Source organism: Serinus canaria, chromosome 1 (assembly GCF_022539315.1).
Source record: "Serinus canaria isolate serCan28SL12 chromosome 1, serCan2020, whole genome shotgun sequence".
Lineage (NCBI taxonomy): Eukaryota > Metazoa > Chordata > Aves > Passeriformes > Fringillidae > Serinus > Serinus canaria.
The window spans coordinates 80,439,614-80,459,864 of record NC_066313.1 but is presented as its reverse complement, the minus strand read 5'-3'; the positions used below and the strand labels follow the sequence as shown (position 1 = coordinate 80,459,864).

The 20,251-nt window shown below is 40.0% G+C and overlaps 1 protein-coding gene across 2 annotated transcripts in view; it reads right to left on the bottom strand.

Annotated features, from left to right (window-relative positions):
- Positions 1-11,588: 11,588 nt before the first annotated feature.
- Positions 11,589-20,251, bottom strand: part of P2RY8 (P2Y receptor family member 8) — a 33,132-nt gene continuing 24,469 nt past the window's right edge. For both annotated transcript variants that reach the window (XM_050971780.1, XM_009085355.4), the window contains one exon: positions 11,589-15,614. In XM_050971780.1, the coding sequence (XP_050827737.1) occupies positions 14,494-15,546 (1,053 nt within the window). In that variant the 5' untranslated portion in view covers positions 15,547-15,614 and the 3' untranslated portion in view covers positions 11,589-14,493. The remainder of the gene's footprint in view (positions 15,615-20,251) is intronic.

Genomic DNA, 20,251 nt, shown 5'->3' with positions numbered 1-20,251 from the left:
TGAACACCACCGATAGACCATGGTCCAGCTTTTCTGTAAATACAAGCGATTGTGACTCCACCTCCTCCTTGGGCATTCCATTCCAATGTCCAATCACCCCGTCTGTGAAGAGATTCTTCCCTCTGTCCAACCTAAACCTTCCCTGGCACAGCTTGAGGCTGTTTCCTCTTGTCCTATTGCTGGTTATCTGGGAGAAGAGGCTGACTGACTACTTCTTGGCTGCAGCCTCCTTTCAGGTGGTTCTAGAGAGTGATAAAGTCCCCCCTGAGCCTCCTTTTTTCCATGCTTAACAACCCCAGCTCCCTCAGTCGCGCCTCACAGGACTTGTCCTCCTGACCCTTCACCAGCTCTATTGCACTTATCTGCATCCACTCCATCACCTCTATGTCCTTCCTGCATGGAGGGACACAGAACTGGACACAGTACTCGAGAGGTGGCCTCACCAGTGCTCACATCATGTAACATCCCATCCCTTCTGCTCCAAGCATGAAGTGCTTGGAAAAGAGGTGTTATCACTTTTTCTTCACTCAGAAGGAACCCTAACATAAGAAAGACATGAAAGTGTTGGAGCAAGTCCAGAGGAGGCCAAGAAGTTGATCAGAGCTGGAGCGCCTCTGCTTTGAAGAGGGCTGGGAAAGCTGGGGCTGTTCTGCCTGGAGGTTTCATGGAGACCTCAACCTTTTAGCACCTGAAGAGTGAAAACAGGGAAGTAACAGAGGGACTTTTCACAAGGGGCATGTAGTCATAGGATGAGATGTAATGGGTACAACCTGAAAGAGGGAAAATTTAGATTAGGCATTCAGAAGAATCTTTGAGGTCCCTTCCAACCCGTACCATTCTATGATGCTGTGACTCTATTTTCATCATCACCTGTTGCATTTTTGTCAAACTTTAAATATCCCCTATTTGGCCTTTTAAGTGAAAAAGTAGAAAAAATAGTACAAGAAGAACATAAAAACTCAGATTGCTTTCAAATAGTGTGATGCTGCATGCTTTCTCAGTTGGTTTGGAAGAAAGTGAAATGTATCCTCCAGCATGAAAAATATGTCCAGTCATTAAAACAGTTTGCATTGCATATTTGGATCTTCTGACACCTGTCTCATGGACCCTGTGTCTCATTTCTGGAGGCAGGCTCTTCTCGGTGGTGCCAAGCAATAGGCAAGAGGCAACAGGCAGAAACTGATGCTCAGTTTCTGCCTATTACCTCTTGTCTATTTCCTCATACCCAAGTATAAGGAAGAAGTTTAATGTGCGGTTGACCATGCACTGGGACAGGCTGCTCAGAGAGATTGTGGTGTCTTTCATACTGGAGATATTCAAGAGCCATCTGGACACAATCCAGTGCAATGTGCTCTAGGATGACCCTGTTTCAACAAGGAAATTGGACCAGATGATCCCTTCCAATTCCCATTCTGTGAATCCATGGTTTGTGTTAAGGGTTGCCAAATCCAAGCCTAGTGGAGGTGAGACTGCCACAGCCCCAGGTGCCCCCAGCAGCAGGGGGCATGAGTTCCATTGCCAGCAGGCAGACATGCACACATTGTATGGCATGTAGTTGGAGACATGGAAAACCACCTGGAGCAACACAGGGACACTAAGAACTCACACAAGCACAAACACCACCAGGGGTCTCTTTGTTCCCCTCTGGCAGATCAGGATGAAAAACCTTTTTGTATGCACATACATTCCTCCACCTACCTATGGTATATGTAGACTCCCCAGTAGCCCAACTTGGACAGGGCTCCTGTGGCACCTGGAGGGGCTGGGACAGGGGACTCTGTTGGCCTCGTGGGGCTGCTGGGCTTCCCCTTGGGCTTGGGCCTCCTGCTCCTGTCATGGGACATGGGGATCAGCCATTTGTCACTATAACCTGACAGGTTGTATATCATCCTAGCTACCAGGATTTAAGGTTTGAACTTCGATTTTTAATTTATTTTTTTTCCTAAGTGGTGATGGTGACTTGAGAACAGAATTGAAAATTTAAAGACATTTTTTCTCAAGTTATTACAAAATGCAAAGAACCTAGGGAAATTATGCTGAATTGAAAACAGAAATAAAAAAACTTAGATTAAGTACAACAGTGAATGTAGACAGTTGTGCTCTGCATATCCATAATACTGAATATAGTTCTGGGATATCTGGAGAGTCAGTGAGGAAAATAGGGCTAGTGTGAAAAAGGAATAGTGTATGCTTGTCAGAACAAATTCACTGTTCCTTTTTCAGGGCTGTGAAGTGTGACATTTGCTCCTTGCAAATGACAGGTCTGAAAGATACTGCAGAAATGAAAGCCATAGTATCTTTCTTATGATACCAATATAATTTTTGATGGAATAAAAGGACAAGGATCTCATCAAGTGACAGAAGCTTATGTTTCCTGGCACACACTGGAAAAGAGTTATTCCTCTGGGAAAAAATATTATCACCCTGCAAGTTTAACATAAATGTAAATCCTAATATATGTACATCTTCAATGTGACTGCATTACTAACCAAAGAAAGGGGAATTGCAATTGTATGGATGTTCCTAGAACCTGGGACATATTTCTTATCTAGTCATCTTTCTATACTATGCCTTGCTTTGTGTTGAATATAAGCAAGCATAATAAACTAAAATCAGACACTCCAGAGGACTAAGATGATAATGCAAAGGTTTATATATCAAATCAACAAGCCAAATTTTCTTTTCCTCATTTTATTCAGTCTTCCAATATAGTTTGGCTATCATAGCAACAGAGCAGTGAAGCTGTGCTTCATTGGCTCCATCCCAATCTGTGTGTATGAATAAAGGAAAGACTTGAGATGAAAGAGCACCTGTTCCTGGCAGCTTCTTTTGAGAGAGAGGAACAAAGACAGATCTGTATCTAGACACCTGTAGAGCCTTTAGAGATGCACCCAACATAACTCCTCTTTGGTAGGTGTGGCATCCCATTAACTGAAGAGTAAAACAAGCCTGATTTGTTTCCCTTAACTGAATTCTGCTTTGCACAACAGACTTTTTGAAACTTAAACAAATAAATGGGAAATATGTGGAATTTCTATATATTATCCATGAAAGTTGAGAAAATGCCCAAAACTAGATGCCACCAAAAGAGTTTTTTACTTGAAGAAAATGAGATGTGGCTCTTGGATTATTATTTTTAAGGAGTGGTAATTACTAAATCTGTTATTCTGTTAAACTTACATGGAAAATGGTGATTTTGTTTATTTACAAGACAAAACCACAAACCTGTTGAAACACATATTTTCATTTGCCATCTTTATATGTTATTTCTGCTGGTCCAAATGACAAGCTCAAGAACCCTGTGAGAAAAGCTAAACCACATCACATAAGCTGCCACGGCTGGGAGAGGTTTGGCAGAGAGCTGTTAACTGCTCCACGGGGCCTTGGAACGCAGGCACAGCGAGTGTGAGGCTGCAGCGAGCTGGCTGAGGGGAGGATCAATGACACCAGCAGTTATCAGAAAAGTTTGTGTCGTGGCTGACTGTGCTAGTCAAAGATTAAGCTTGTCCAAGGTTGGTTATGAAACTATTGACTTTTTCAAATATCCAAGGTATTTTGAGCAGAAGCAAAACAGCAGTTGAAGCTCTGAACTGCAGAGACCTCAATACTTTTGTTCTGGACTTCTCTGCTTTTCTGCCTATGCATTTACGTAGTGGCCATTACAGTAACACCTTCAAGCATGTAAAGAACACTGTGATGATTAAGTTCTTGTGCCTAATTTTGTGTATATTGTGATGAGTGTATGTATTTCAACCCAGATGTATTATTTGCCTGAGCCACCTGTGCAAGCACAGGATCTTCTTGTTCAGGGAACAATGCACTTCCATTGTGAGGAAATTAGTGAACCCTAGGGGCTTAGCTATAAAGTTGCTATGAAGGGAATGAGCATTTCACCTTTCACAGGATAACCTCATCAATTCAAAAAGCTCACACGTTTTTCAAGGAACCTTTTTATGCCACCAAAATCCTTGCTGTAGTATAATGTGTCTGCCTAACTGGTGAAGTAATTAATACATCTTGTTTCTGTTACTGTCGGGGAAAAGATCTTTAGTAGTTTGCAGATAGATTATATTTCATCAGCTAATCATTAGTAATTCTGTTTAAAATCATGGTGTGATTTAACATTCCCTGTCCTATGTTTTATTTTTGTCTTTTTATTTACAGCTTGTATTTAGCTAGCAGTCTTCTGAGCAGAGTTACCTGCTTTGTATAGCACTCCACCTCCTTGATATTTTAAGATTGCTTTACATGTTCAACTAGATCTTTGGTTTATGAAGGAGTATTCTAGATTTTTCTGGACTCAGGGAGTGCTTTCAGAGCAGATGGCCCAGATTTCTTTCACAGTCTTGTTGCTTTGTTCTGTGTTCTCATAGGCCATTTTTAAGGATCCCTATCAATTTGTCAGCTCAGGTCCAAATGCTCCTTCCTTCTCTTCTGTCCAGCTTGGAAGGCCTGTAATATCTTGATGTCTCTTGGTGACCACTTCCCAGAATTTCCCTTCTATTTGAAGTAGAGTTCTACTGCAATCATATGGAGACATTTTGTGGAGACCACAGGAAGTCAGATGAAATAAGACTTAAATACACCACAGGATAAAGGCTGTAAGATACATAATGTCCCTGTAAATATTTTTACACATACTTAATTTTGAGATCTTTGTTTTCACAACATAGTTCTCAAAAGACATCATACCTTGGGAAGAAACTTCACAACTTCTGAGGGAGTGCAGTATAACTAGTACCAGAATACCAACCCATTTGTCAGGCAGCTCCATGGCCATCTTCTGGGACAAGGAAAGCAGCTACATCAAACATGGATTTAGCAATGCCCAGGGGGAGGACATGGCCATTTACAAAGCAACTTTTAACAACAGAAATCATTATCCAAGCCCCAAAGAGTCATCCTTGGCCAGCACATTTAAATAGTGTAAAAAGTGTCATTCCAAGAATAATTGAAGAAAGAATGCTAGGAATTCAAAATAACTACTTTGCTTTTGGCCTCTGCCACAGAAACGTATTGTAAATTGGAGAAACCTAGAGCCTTAAAAAAAAAGTCAATGTGAAGACAACTAAATCCTAGTAAGAGGAGCAGAGAATGACTGATTTTTTGCCTGTGCTGGCCAAGAGGGTGAGCTGCCAAGTCCACAGCAGCAACACAAGATAGAAGAAAGAAAAGAATGCTTCCTTCCTGCTAGTTTCTACCTGATATCAAATAAGTGCAATATCCTCCTCCAGTATAAAGTGGAGGGCTGCAAGCATATCCGAATATTCATGACATAGAAACAGCATTACAGTTACACACAGTTCCAGTGCTGACTTTCTCTGCTGTTGCCACAGCCATTGTCTGCTGCTGAGAGCAACTTCTGGTGTGGAGCTTTCTTTCTCCATGCTGTGAGCTTGAGGCCAACAAGCAGCCTCAGAAGGGAAGACTGGGCAGAGTCTAATAACCCTGTAGTCTCAGAGACAGGAGGATAAGTGTTTGCTAACAGCATCCCTTGATATCTGTGTTTTTGTGTGTTTGACAGCCAGTGGATTATATTGAATCCATGAGCCTCTCTTGAAGTCATATGTCTATTTTTGCTGCACATGCAGGTTCCACCTCTAATCTCAGCATTGCCCATGTCTCACTTCAATTAGCACTTACATAGCCTCTAGATGAAAAGAAGCTGTGTATAGTAGGCTATAAAAAATACTGGTTCTGTGTTATTTAAATTTGAAAAATACATAAACAAGTACATAAAATATTTTGGGGAAAATTGTGTGAATATTCATAATATATCTATTATGCACATAATAATATATCTAAATGCATCATGCACATGTTATCTATGTGTGTGTGTGCTTATTAAAAAAATATATGTACACAAATGTGAGATACAAATATATAGTTGCCTAAGACTGGAAAAGAGGTCTTCTGTCTTATTGTACAGTATAGTGATAGCTGCAAAGACAACGGCATGAAATTAGGGAAGCTTAAAATAAGGTGCAGAGAAGAGAATATTAATTGGCTCACTGTAATCCCAGTTTTTCCAGAAAATAACTTCCGAGGCTCCGAGGTGAAGAGCATCTTGGAGCTCTTATATTTATTATGTGAATCTCCACCGGAGGGCACTGCATCCTGTCTTTTCTCTATTTATTTGATCATGTACCCCGACTTTCAAGTACCTCAGAAATTCTGTAACTTCTAAGAACTAAAGGCCACACACCCCAAACGCTCACATTCCTAATTTAAATTTTAATTTTAAGGATTACGTAACAGAACAGCTTCAGGCCATTCCCTCGGGTCCTGTCACTGGTGACCACAGAGGAGAGGTCAGTGCTTGCCCCTCCTCTTGCCCTCGAGAGGAAGGCAAGAGGACCTCGGAAGCTCCATGAGGTCTCCCCTCAGCATCCTCTTCTCTAGGCTGAGCAATGGCTTCACATGTGTGTGTGCAGATGTGTACTTTTAGGGACAGTCAGAGCTGATGTGAATGGCAGTATGTCTAGCAATATCTTGAAAGAGATGCATTGAGATTGGTGGGATAAAGAGACACCGTAAGCACACTAAGAAATGCTAAGATATGATTGCCACAGATCTTAAGGCTCCTTCAGCAAATTTTCATGGTTGTAAGAACAGGAATAATTGTACCCTATGAAACAAATACCTTTATTGAATATGGAAATAAACACTGTCAGAGTTCTGTTTTCTATCATCTCAATTGTATCAGATGAATCAAGTGAAGAACAATTAGATGTTGTATTTTAACTTATTTTTGTACTCATTTAGGGGTTTAAAAAAGCTCAAACATATGGACACTTTATGTGAAAGTGTAGAGAGAAATTTGCATTACTCATCAAAATGGGGTGGAATACCAATGCGTTCTTCATATACTATGGAATGCAAGATGAAATAGAGAAAGGAAAAATATCAGCATGTTGACAATAATAAGGAACTGAGGAAACCAAGTCTGAGGTGTGGTGCTGAAACTTTTTGAGAGAGAAGAAGCCATTGCACTTCATAGAGAGTTTCTAATTGAGAAGATGGACAGACTCTTTAGAGGTAAATGACAGGAAGAGACTTTAGTTTATACATTAACTTGTATATTTTCCTTTATTTTCTGAAGCTGTGTGAGTTTGGGGAGATAAGAAAGACCCACAGCCTATTTGAGTCTTTACTGGGATCCTCAGGAATATTATTGTAACCTGCTGTTACAAGGATGAAGATGGCAAAATTCAAAAACCGCTATCAAGAAGAAGAGGCTAATAGCCGTGGGATAAAAATATTTCTTTTGTACTGTTTGTCTACAGAGAGATCTACTGGCATCTGGATGTCTGAATGCAATCAAAAATCGCATCAGGTATGATTTAGGAAATGAAGGAGATAACCAGTCATCATGAGTGCTTCCAAACAATAGGATGCTTAGGACAACACTTGATCAGGTAAGTTACACCTTTTGTGCATGGCAAGCCCACATTTCCAGAGGTTTGAGTCACTCTGTGAGATGTTTGTTCTGTATCTCCATAGTGCTTATTTGTCTGTTAATCACATTCCTTTCCTTACACCAGAGTTCTGGAGATTTACTGCTGCTCCCAGCTTTTCTGCTGAAGAGGCGCCATGTTTCCAAAATGAAAGTGGCTGTTTATGAAAGAACTATTTACAGACATTCTCTAACTGCAGATAGCCTATTGCAGAAACTGACTTCCTGTGTCTCTCTGCAGACACTTTAAGTATTTCTCTGCCCAGCTGCCACAGAAGTTACTTCTTAACCCTTCTCCCATCTCTAGCTTGAATCTGTTTATACTTCATATAAGTCTGTTGTCCTTTCTCCTTTGATAAAGCTGCTCAGGTACACAGCAGAGAAGAAAAACCTTTTAATTTCCTCAATTTTAAGGCACTCAACAAATCACTTCTCCATTTTCCTAGTACTTCACCATACCAAACAACAGCAGTTAAGACTGTGGAGCATACTAAGAAAAGCTCCAAAGGACAATTAGCCTGGGAAGCTCTCAGTAGGACAATGGCACTTTTCTTTTTGCAAATTGGAGCATGCCAGGTCATGTGGGCAGTGGTGCAGAAACTGGGGAAAGAGAACCATCAGTGTCCCTGCACTGAAAATTTCTGCAGAAGAAAAAGTCCAACTGCAAGATATCATCCTAAGATAAGATAGTCAGGAAGTTAGTCAATTATTTATTTATGCTAAAAGCTAGAAAGGTACTGTCTGGCAGCTCTGAACTTCATGTTTTATCATTAAAGATGCTTGAGAGTCTCCTCATTTGATAGCATAATCCAGCTGTTTAGACTTTAAGGAAATGTACTAGAAGACTTGCAACTAAGTAATGAAAGACCAGGAGTTCAGAGTTCAGTGGCAGTCCAGACGTCAGTTCTGCACGGTTGTGGTTTTTTTGTCAAATGAAAAAGAAAGCTTTAAAAAGACATATTTCAACTAAGCTTTATGCTGTACGCTATTATGCACTACATAATTACACTTTATATGTTCAAGAAGAAAACAATTACTGGCAAAAACCTAATTACTATTAATTTTAAAATATTTGGATTACTTTCATTCTGGATTTTGCTCTCAGTAACTTCTGAACTGACTGAAATTTTGCTCCTTTGAACTCCTTTGAAACTATGAACTGTGGCATGAATGAGGAAAGTACATTATTCTTATAAAAGATTCCAGTTTGGTTTGTTTTTTTTTTCCAGGATGGATTTAATTACTAAGAACAATAACCAAGTCTTATATCCTAATCACTCTTGTAAGAGCTATTTTATATCAGAATTTTCACTTGGGACACTAAAAAGAACTGTGACTTTAGATCCATTTTACCAATAAAAATTTTACCAATAAAACTGATTATTTTAATGGACCTTGCCAGGTCATAGCATCTTAAATTACCTTTTTTAGAGGGACTTGTCAGGTCATTGAAAAAGATTTTGTTTCCTTTTTTTTTTTTTTTTTCAGAAAAGGTACGCTAGAGTGTATTTGCCAATGTATTTGTGACAATTTATGCCAGAGAATTGTGTTCTTCCCTAATACAGCTGAGAGCTTTAAAGAGTAGACTAGGCTGCTGCCTGAGAAGTTAAAAAAAAACCAGCAATGGTGAATTGCCATGCCTCAAATGCACAAGCAGGTCTGCTGCTAGTCAGGTCCAACAGCAGCAGCCTTTGAGAGAGAGGTGATGGAAAAAATGAGAGCAGAGGTAAGACAATATGAAAGAAATTGAATTAATAGTAATGTGTTTTGAAGCAAAATGTATGAACTGTTACAAGCACCTGGAGAGATTTGTTGAAGGGCAAGACACAAGTTCATCTTTACCTGATTGTGAGAGATCGACTGCTTGGTTAGGGGGGGTTGGACATGGTGACCTCCAGAGGTCTCTTCCAGCCTCAGCCATCCTGTGACTGTGACCTGTCAAAAGGACTAAATGACAGATGATCAAGCTTGTGCCCCAGGCTCCCCTGACTGTGGAATAGCCTCTTCCAAGATGGTAGCAGGCTGAATTCCTGCTGAATCCCCCTGGCAGTGCCCCAGCAAGCAGGGTGGAAGAGACCAGGCTCCAAGGTGGTTCTGGCAAGGTTAAACTGGGAGTGTGAGATGGACCAGAGGGGAGCCAAGGGGCTGTCTTGTTTGTGGCGTCCTGCCTCAAACAGGACACTGGCATTTCAAGAGAAGGGAGAACAGGACAGTCACATACTATGACTTCCTCCAGCTTTTGACAATTTTAATCCTTGAGGTCTTCCTGGGCCTGTGGTGGTTTGCCTGTTTAATAACCTACAATGGATTTCTTTTCCATGTTCTTTTCCAGTTTCTCTGCCCAGTGTACTATGTGCATCCACAACATTCTTGGCAAAGTGTTTTCTAGTTCTACTATGTGTTGTAAGAAGAGGTATGAACTTGATCTTGTTTTAGGCTTAGATCTCATTAGCTTAATATGTTGTTCACCAATTATTGGGCAAAGGCAGTGTAAGTCATCCAAATCAGCTTTTGCAACTTCATTGGGGGTTTTGGAGGCCTTTTTCCTACCTACCTTATACTGTCTCTTTTCTGAGATGAGCAGTCCTAAACTATTTAAAGTTTAAAATCTAAGATTTAAAATTATTTTTTTAGAGGATACCACATGCTCTTACCTTGGTCTTTTCTAGTCCTTGTTGATCCTCTCTGTGCCAGAGGCCAGAAGTGCAGAGAGTAAACTAGGAAAGGATGAACCATGGATTTCTATGATGCTGAGCTGATGAATGAGCTTACGGATTATGATTCACTGTAGTCACTGACAAGCAACATCATTTTATACACAAAGCTGTTACTGGGTTTCCCTGTGTGTATTACTTCACACTTACCAACACTGAATTTTACACACAAACATTTGTGCTATCCCTCCCATCTTTGGGTAAGCACATATCCTAACCATCACCTTAGAGAAAAAACACCCTGGTGGGTATCAATGCAGATAACACTTTATGTTATTATAAACTATTTGAACTGGAAAAATGACAAAAACTCATGAGTTGACTTCAGGATAATCTCTGGCCCTCTCATGTATCATCATACATGTAGCCAAACAATGAACACTAAATGGAACATAATCATTCTAGGGAACATTTATGAAAGCACGGCATCACAACCTGGTTGAGCAAGGTGATTGTCCTGCTTTTCTCCATGCTACTGTGACCTTACCTTGCATCCTGAGTGCCACAATATAACAAAGACATGAAGTTCTTAGGGAACATCCAAAGGAGTGCTACAAAGAGTGAAGTGTGTAGAGGGGAGGCTTTATGAGGAGCAGCTGAGGCCACTTGGTCTGCTCAGCCTGGAGGAGACTGAGGGGAGACCTCATTGCAGTTACAAGTTCCTTGTGAGAGGCAGGCACTGATCTCTTGTGAGGGACACTCTCCCCTTGTGAGGGGCAGGCACTGATCTCTTCTCTCTGATGACCAGGAATAGGACCCAAGGGATTGGCCTGAAGTTGTGTCAGGCGAGGTTTAGGTTGAATATCAGGAAAATATTCTTTAACATGATGGTGTTTGGGCACTGGAACAGGCTCCCCAGGGATATGGTCACAGCACCAGCCTGACAGAGTTCAGGAAGTGTTTGGACAATATTCCTGGGCACATGGTGTGACTCTTGGGGATGGTCCTGTTCAGGGCCACGAGCTTGACTCGATGATCCTTGTGGATCCTTTCCAAGTTGATATATTTTATGATTCTATGTTTCCATGACTACTGACTCTGACTGTCTGTTCCCAGTTTCCTCCAATGCCCTGCTACAGACTGGGGGTGGGACAAGCTCCTTCCTAAATGCATAGAGATTTAAAAAACATATATGTATTGATGCACCTATTGCATAAGGAGAAGGATTCAAGTTAGCCAACACATAATTAAAGTATTGATACTTTTAAAATTTGGGTGAAGTGTCTATGACAATGCCAACTTCTAATATATATATCTATCGTGTAAAGAAATCTGAAAAAAAACCTGAAAAAATCCACAATAACAATGAGAAATAGATTAATTTTATTTCATAACTTGGTTTCTTTGCCCTCTTCTATGTTTGGAAGTTTTTCATGCACGGCAGGTAAAAACCTAAGAATGAGTCTTAAATCATGTTCTTTTTATTTTTTTTATTATTATCATTATATTACAAAAAAATTCAAGCACATTCATAGGTTAAATTTATATAATGTAATTAAAAAACAACACCAGACACAAACTCCCCTCTCAACCCTGAAAACAAACAGAAGCCTTTATAATCCTGTCTTTTCAGTAAAATTACATTAACTACATTGTAATGCTTACAAGTAAGCAAGTTGCCCAGGGCCCATATTGAACATAATATGGACATGAACTTCTCAATAACTTCACAAATTGCAATGTATGTTTAAATGCCTATATTTATATGTATATGGATGTCAACTTTTACTTACTGATCAAGGAGGGTAGAAGCCATTATTCTTACGGTGCTCCAGAAGGATGTATTTCCAGGATCAAAGAACAGTATGATGGGCCTCTTTTAATAATAATTTATTCTTTTCCTCTCAAATAAAAACTCTCCAAAACTTCACAGTATATGCCATTGAACTCAAAGGATTGCTGTTAATGGGTGCATTTTTATATTCCTCTCTCAAGGAACAATCTCACTGACCCAACAGGAGTTAACTAGAAGCTAGTTAGTGAAATGGCATGAAGTGTACTCAAATGAGGCATCCTTCCTGTTCCTTTTTAAACATTTTCAGAAGAGAGATAAAGGGTTATGAACAGCTGCATAAGTTTGGAGAGAACATTTTCAGTCCATTGTGAGCATAGTTTTTCACTTGAAAAAGGAGCAATTCACTATTTTTCAGAATATAGCAGTTGATGTCCAAAGTGCAAGGTTTCTGCCATTTTGGCTCTGTTTTGTGTCAGTTAGAGTTCAGGCACTTCGCAGCATATTTTAGGAGGGACTATGCACTTGAGGACCATGTTCAAGATAAAACAGGGTCAAAGTCTGCATTAGATGTAGGAGAAGTAAAGCCTTTCAATGTAAAAATATTTCCATGTTAAAAAAAATAAAGAAAAAGGCGAGAGATTGCAGTATAAATGTTAAAAAATTTCCTGCCAGAACAAAATGCAGAAAACAATTAAACAATTGTGATAGTGAGAAGGCTGGAATCATGTGAAAGTGAATAGTGAAGGGTAGCTTCCAGGCAAATTGATGGGAGGGTTTAGGTGAGTTATGTATCACTTAGATTTGCCTTGTACACAGAAAATGTGCAGATCAATTAAAACTAACACTGTGAAATGCCACAAAGCACTGAATGTTCTCAGTGGCTTGTAAACAGTAATGCTAGGTCCACTCACATTTATTCTTCTCCAAAAACTGACAGTACTTTAGCAGAAGATAGGACATTCAAATATCTCACTGTGCGTGGTGTGGTTTTCCACCCTCCACTGTGAAGAAATTCATGGTAATTAGTGGTGGAAAATTGGTTTTTAACCATGAGATACCCAAAGAAAAATAGCAAATTTTAAGGGCCTTGGGTGTTGCCTATTACTTAGGCAAAGGAGCTCAGGAATCAGTGCAGCCAGAGATGTCTCAACCAATTATCTCCAACACTGCAGATGGCTTCCTCCTCAGTGTTGGTTGGAGTCGAAACGCAGCAAAAGGATATGGTGTATTTTTGTCTTGCTTGTGAAGGCATCTTGTCTAGTCTTCTCAGGTGGTTTGTGTCTCTCCTCTGACTGTGAGACTGCAATGCAGGTAAAAAGCTGTAAATACTACAGGAAAAACATCTCTTTTTTCTGTCCCCAGTGCATGTTCTGTAGCAGTTGTCCTTCCAGGCATGCAGGCAGTTGTTGCAATGTGCGAAGGACTAAACAGGGCACAGAATATGCAAACAAGTTGTAGAAAGATATTTCAGAGGAGAGCTCCAAACACAGGACTGCTCAACCCACATGCCATAACTTATTTTCAGGATATTTGGTACAGCTCCCATTCTCAAGCCTTATTGTCCCCTTTCTTTTCTTCTTTCTTCTTGCCTGCCTGAAGGGAATCTATTTTTGACATCTGGCCATCAGGAAAAGTTTTCATCTGGTTTCTGCTGGCACATAATGACTCTCCAGTCTGTGGTTGAATTTTCATTTATCCAGCTGAAAATCTGGTTTATAATTTACACCATCTCTGTAAGGAAGAAAAAATATCACTCCCCAGGCACTATGTAAAGCTGAAGTCTGCTGAGTGGGATGGTTCTTCTATGTGTAGCCTACACATTGATGAAAATGACCAGTTGATACAACCCCATACAATTAGCATTGGTACTGTAATAGATTAATGTGGGAAAGTCTGTTACCTTAAATAAACTGTTCCCCATAGTCCTGAGAAATTAATAACTTCAAGTGCAGCTGTATTTGAAAATGTTGTTAGCTTTCCTTTCATTGTATGAGATGTTTTGCTGTATAAGATTGAAATAAATAAATAATATGAGTCAACCGAACCTTTTCAAGTGTCAGTGTGGTTTGACTCTGAAAAGCAGTTTGGTGAGTGTTGTGGTGATTTCACAGTGGCTCTGCATTATGCATTAATGGTAAAATATCATGCTACTTTTATTCTTTCTTTTATAAAAATACAACAGAGAAGGAAATGTAATCAAAAACCAAAAACAAAGCTTAGCACATTATTTAGAAAAACAACTCCCTTACTCCCAAACCAGCTTTGGTGTATGCTCTAATTAATGTACAGTAATATTTCACATTCACTGAGAATTGCAAGTCTTTGGTTAACTATAGTACAACCTGAGAGTAACTGTTCTAAACCTATCCTTTGGTCTTATGCAGCAAGGCTATTTCCAAGCTAACCCTGCTTGATTTGCTTCAGTTCCTTTAGCACTTCCATGACCAGAAAATCCTGAAATGCAATTTAAGTACAGCTTGAGTTCTGTCACTGGAGCAAGGCATTTTGAGCATGGCCTTTCAAAAGGAAATGTTTTCTGTGTTTACTCATGAATTTCACAGGTGTCTTTCTTCTGGGCATATCTAAAGCTAAAAAACACTTTCCTGCCTCTGCAAATTGAACTTTACTCCCTCTAACCCATCCATAGGTCCACTTGACATTGATCTGGCTGACATGGTCCTGCCAGAGAATAAACTTTCCCTTCTGTTTTCCTTAGGGCAAAACTTTTCCACAAATTTCTGGTAAAATTCTTTCGATGCAAAATAATAAATGAAGGGATCTATGCAGTTGTTGAAGCAACTGAGGCACAAGGTGAGCTTGTAGGCAGGGTACAAACTGCTGCTGTAAAATAGGCGGCTGATCATGTGAGCAAGTAGAATAAAGTTATTGGGGGCAAAGCAAGTGATGAAGGACAGAAGGACAATTGTTGCCAGGTATATGGATCTAGTCTTTTGCTTATTACCATATCTGCTTGATGTCTGAATTAGCTTCCTAATGATACCAATGTAGCATCCAACTGTTACAAGAAAAGGGATCAGGAACAGCACAACAAATAAAGTGAGGAGAAAGGCTACCCAAGCTGCAAAGGTGGGCAGCATATCCCATTTCAGGACATCAAAACAGGTTATAATCCCTAATTCTTTCACTTCATAGGTAAGGTCTGTAGTTTCTAGTGGGTAGAAGGCTAGAAGCAAGGCAAACCACATAGCTAGGCAGGCAGCCAAGGCATATCTTTTTCTTCTCCACTTGATCAGCTTCAAGGGGTGTACCACACCCATGTACCGCTCCATGCTGATGAAGGTCATGGTCAGTATCGAAGAATACATGTTGGAATAGAACAACACTGTCACAAGGCTGCAAACAGTCTTGCCAAATATCCAGTGATTGCTTTGGAGGTGATAGTAAATCTGGAAGGGGAAACATAAGGCCAGCATAAGGTCCGTGATGCTTAAGTTGATCATGAAAATAACAGAAGGTGTTTTGGGTTTGATTTGCCAACAGAGCATCCAAAGGGAGAAAAAATTTCCAGGGATGCTGACCAGAGCCACCACTGAATATACAATTGAGAGGGTGATGGAGACTGTTTTATTCTGGAGCATTGCCAGTGTCAAAGCGTCCAGGTGGGATTCGTTTTTAACCATTTTTCACAAGTGGGTTGTTGATCCTTGTAAACCAGCTGGATCATATCATGGACACTTGGCTTGAAAACCTAGAGGAGAAATGTCAAGTGAGAAAAACAATATGTCAAAGCAGAAATTTAGGATATGAATCATGTATTAATCAACTAAAAAAATTCTTTAGTTTGATTTTCCTTGAATGCATGCAATCCATTAAGATTACTTTCTGAAAAGTCTTGCCTCCCTCCAAATCATCATAATGTTTTACTAGTCTGACTTCTTCCTATCTTGGAGCAGCTACCTTTTCCCTGGTGAATGCTTTTCTGATACTTAGAATCACAGAATCATTAAACATGAAAAAGACATCCAAGATCATGTCACCTTTGAGCAAACATCAGCATGTCAATTAAATCATAGCACTGATTGTTGTTAACCAGCACCCCTGGGTTCTTCTCCACTGGGCAGCTTCCCAGCCACTCTGCCCCAAGCCTGTAGTGCTGTGTGGGGTTCTTGTGACCCGAGGGCAGGACTTGGCATTTTGCCTTATTGAACCTCACATCACTGACATGGGCCCATCAATCTCTCTCATCCAGATTGCTCTGTTGTCTATTCATTATCACACCTCCTATGTAACATAAAGAAAATCACATATCACGAGTTGAAATTTAACTGATGTCTGTGTGAGAGCACTAGTCCATAGATTGTCCATGAGCTAAATCCATTGTATCTACTCTAGATGTCATACCCTTGATTTCTGTAGTGCACAGTATCTTCTGACGTTTTTCCCTCCAACTAAATTGTGATCCATTTCAAGTAAGAGCTGGATTTTAGTTTTTTTTTCTTTTTTTTTTTTTTTCAATTTAGGGAAGGGAAAACATGCATTCAATGACTCTTGCTATTGCTATATAATAAAAACATAATATAAGGAAAGAAACATTAGAATCAGGGACAGATTGCAATTGCTTGGACTAGTTCACAGGCAGGAGAAGCCCTCTTCTACCAAGAAAAAAAAACTATTGAGCTTCAGTTTCTGCAAAATGTAAGTTAGTTAAAAATGTTCTGTTTGCAGCTGTCTTATTTGCATAATCTGTAATTCTGCAAGATTACTTTCAGTTTTGCAGTCTGCAAAGCAGACCCATGCTTTCACTGTCTGCTTTTCGTAGATCTTTCTTGGCAGATGGAATAGCTCATGGTTTAGTGTATTTATTTTAAGCAGCATGGTAGCATTTAGCAGCTGCAGGAAAGAGCCCACTCCCCAGTGCTTGCTTTCCTTAAGCTGCAAGTACAGGGAGGCAATTTCACAGAAGTACAACATTGAAAAACTGAAGAAATGGCAACAAATGCCCAGAAAGGCAGAGGATAGATCTACAGTAGGTTCTGCAAAGAGTTACAATAAGGACTGAAGAGGTGTCAGGCCAAGTCAGCTGATAACTGTGGGCACATCTCTACGGCTTAATTACAGGCAGAGAGAGGGTTCAGGCACAGTCCTGCTTGGGGACTCTCATCGCTGACATGGTTTATTCCAACCATCTTGTTGCAGGACAGCCCTGCTGTAGGAGGTTAGATTAAAAACAAGTTGCAGTTGGTGTCACTTAACCTGGTATCTTTTTTAAACAGAGCTTTAGTTTGTATGGTCATAGGCCATGAGGAGTGTAACTAGTCAGTTCCTCAAACTCTAGAGCTGGAAATAACCATTCTGACAAAAAACTGTGCTTTCTGAGAGAGGCTTTTACTGAAAAAAAAACTGTTTTCTGAACCATTGATGAGTCCTGAGACCTGGCAAATCTGAAGTCCTACTGGAGGCTGCAGTAAAGAGATAATCAACTGAGAAGAACCCAAGTGCAGATCCAGAAAAAGGTACAGCTACAGCAGCAAGCAGCTCAGTGGGGGCTTATTAAAGTTCTTTCTTGATCTGATATATTTGACATAGTGCTTTAAATGTCAGGTAAAAATATTCAGAAGTGATGAGAGTCAGTATCAAGAAAGTTGTATTGATTAATGTTGCTTCCAGCTGAATTGTTGGAATCCTAGATAAAGGAACAAGAAAACAGGAATTGCAAAGAAATCAGAGATGGACATATATCATGCACATGACATAGAGCAAACATGTGTCAGGTAGTGAAGTGATCATCATATGGGCACAATTGCAAAAAGACCTTTGAGCCAAATCTGTTGCAAATTAAATTCAAATCTTATCAGTTCTATTAAGAATGAAACTAATTTTTCATTTTTCACGTTAACTTGAAAAAGTACTCACTGTCACATAACTCTTGGAAAAAAGCCTTAATGCTCTCTATTTCAATTCATTTGTCTGTGACTTAGCATAGCAAATTTTTATTAAGTCTGTTGCCCCAAAAATCCTGCTCAAGTAGCATCCCTTTGTGCCTAACAACTCTATACTTCTCAAAACAAACAGAAAATTGTTCCTTATATCAGAGTTACCACAGAGCTTTAATATTACAGAGCAAGTGAAAGGCCCCTACAGGCCCCTAGAAGCTATTCCTATGGAAATTACAGGTACTTGGGAAGGTAGGAATATAGTCAAAAATTTCCATTAAATCTATCACACTGGTCCAAAAACTGTCTAATATGTCTCACATTTTGGTTTGTGTTCATCTCAAACGTATTTTCTTCTGTACTTGCTTTTTCTGAGAGAACATCTTGATAAGAAGGAGATAAAAAATGCATGCCTAGATGCTGCCAAATGCAAAACAGTGTCAGCATTCACAGCCTGACTAAAGGCGAATTTTATGCACTCGTGGAATGCTACTGTCAGTAAAACATAAGTGCCTCCAAATGCAGGCACCTCTTGAACTGGAGTTGAAAGACACCTGACTTACTGATTCTGTGCCTACAAGAGCTTTCCAAAAAGGGTAGGTCTCCTTGACATCGTTTTTACTAATGAAGATGTCCATCACAATCAGCAGCAGAAGAATGATGGGCAGTTCCTTTAGAGTCTTCTGCAGGGGAGAAGGGGACATGCAAAGCACAGAAGACTGATATTGCATGTCATTCACGAGGGCAAATAGCCTCTTGAGGAAATGTGGCGTACAGAAAATCCTCCTCCCAATTTTGTCTTTCCTTTTGCCAGATTCTCTGACACTAATCCTGAATTCCTTGTCAGGAAAGCCTGACCTGGAAGAAATTCCTGCTCTAATTCACCTTTACTTGTAATGATTTGCTTTTTAAATGCCCAGGTGTGTGGGGTTTGGCTGGAATAGAGCCAATTTTCTTCACAGTGGCTGGTATGAGACTATTTTTTGGATTTGTGCTGAACACAGAGTTGACAATAGAGAGATATTTTTGTTGTTGCTGTGCAGGGCTTACTCAGAGCCACCACACTGCTTTTTGTAGCGCTATGCTGGCAAGAAGGTTGGGGGTACATGGGAGGCTGGGAGGAGACACATACAGACAGGCAGCCCACACTGACCAAAGGGATATTCCATACCTGTAACATCATCACCTGTATATAAAGTAGAGGGAAGAAGGAGGAAGGAGGGACCATTTGCACTGATGGTGATTGTCTTCCCAGGTAACCCTTTCATGTGATGGGGCCCTGCTTTTCTGGAGATGGCTGAACACCTGTCAGCCCATGGGAAACAGCTAATTAATTCCTTGGTTTGCTTTGCTTGTGTGCATGGCTTTTGTTTTCCTTATTAAAGTGTATTTGTCTCAACCCACAATTTTTCTTCCTTTTACCCTTTCAAATCTCTCCCCAGTCCTGCCTAGTGGGGGAGGTGAGCAAGTGACTGTGTGGGGTTTGGCTGCTGGCTAGACTGAAACTACAACAGCAGGTTAAGCTGCTGGAACCACAATGTACCACTCCCATTGCTGTCTCCTGGGGTTTAGTTAATGCTGTGTTTACATTTTTCATCTGGTTCAGGGTAACTGTGTCCTTCCCCCACTGCACCCGCAGTCTCTGTCTGTCTCTTGTGGTTTAATTTTTAAATGTAATACATCAAGAGTGAAAAGAATCCCTCTTTAGAGTTTAAAATTAGACTCCTCTTACATTTTAGGAGCTTTTTCCATCCAATTTCAGCTTTCGAACAGAATTCAAATCAGTGGAGCTTGCATGGATTTTAAAACATCCACCCCAAGCTATGGTTTTATCTGCATACTTTTTCAAAATATAGTTCCGTTACATATATTTCCCTGTTAGAAATGCATGTTTTTCCCTTAATTTTGGGAGACCTATATTTAAAATATGACAGACCAATGGACATACTGAAACAAAAACTAAATAAGGATTCTTCAAGTGACACGATCCAGTCTTAGAGACATTTACATCAGTCCTCAAGCTTGTGACATAGAAGGAGAAATGTTAAGTTTTTCTGCTTGCCTGATTTCTGAAACATTTAGTAGATGGATATATATTAGTCTCATATGAAGTACTAAGCCTCTGGAGTAATGCTTACTAAATCCATGTAGGATTTTTTTTTTTTTTTTGCTACTCTTTGTACTCTCTGGCTTGTGGCACTCTGCACAGAAAACTCACTTGGAAATTCAGTGGCATCATGTTTTCATCCAAGCTAAAACCATAAACTGGGGTGACAGCTGCTTAATGCTTTTCTGATAGGAATAGGGATTTCTTTCCCTTCCATTGGCAAAAGATGATAAATAAACATTAAAGGCTGTATGAAAATCAAACAGTAAAAAATCACAAGATATGTGTCGCTTCTTTGCTGTGGAAGAGGAACAGAAGAGATGTCTCTATTTTTAGAGAACTGCT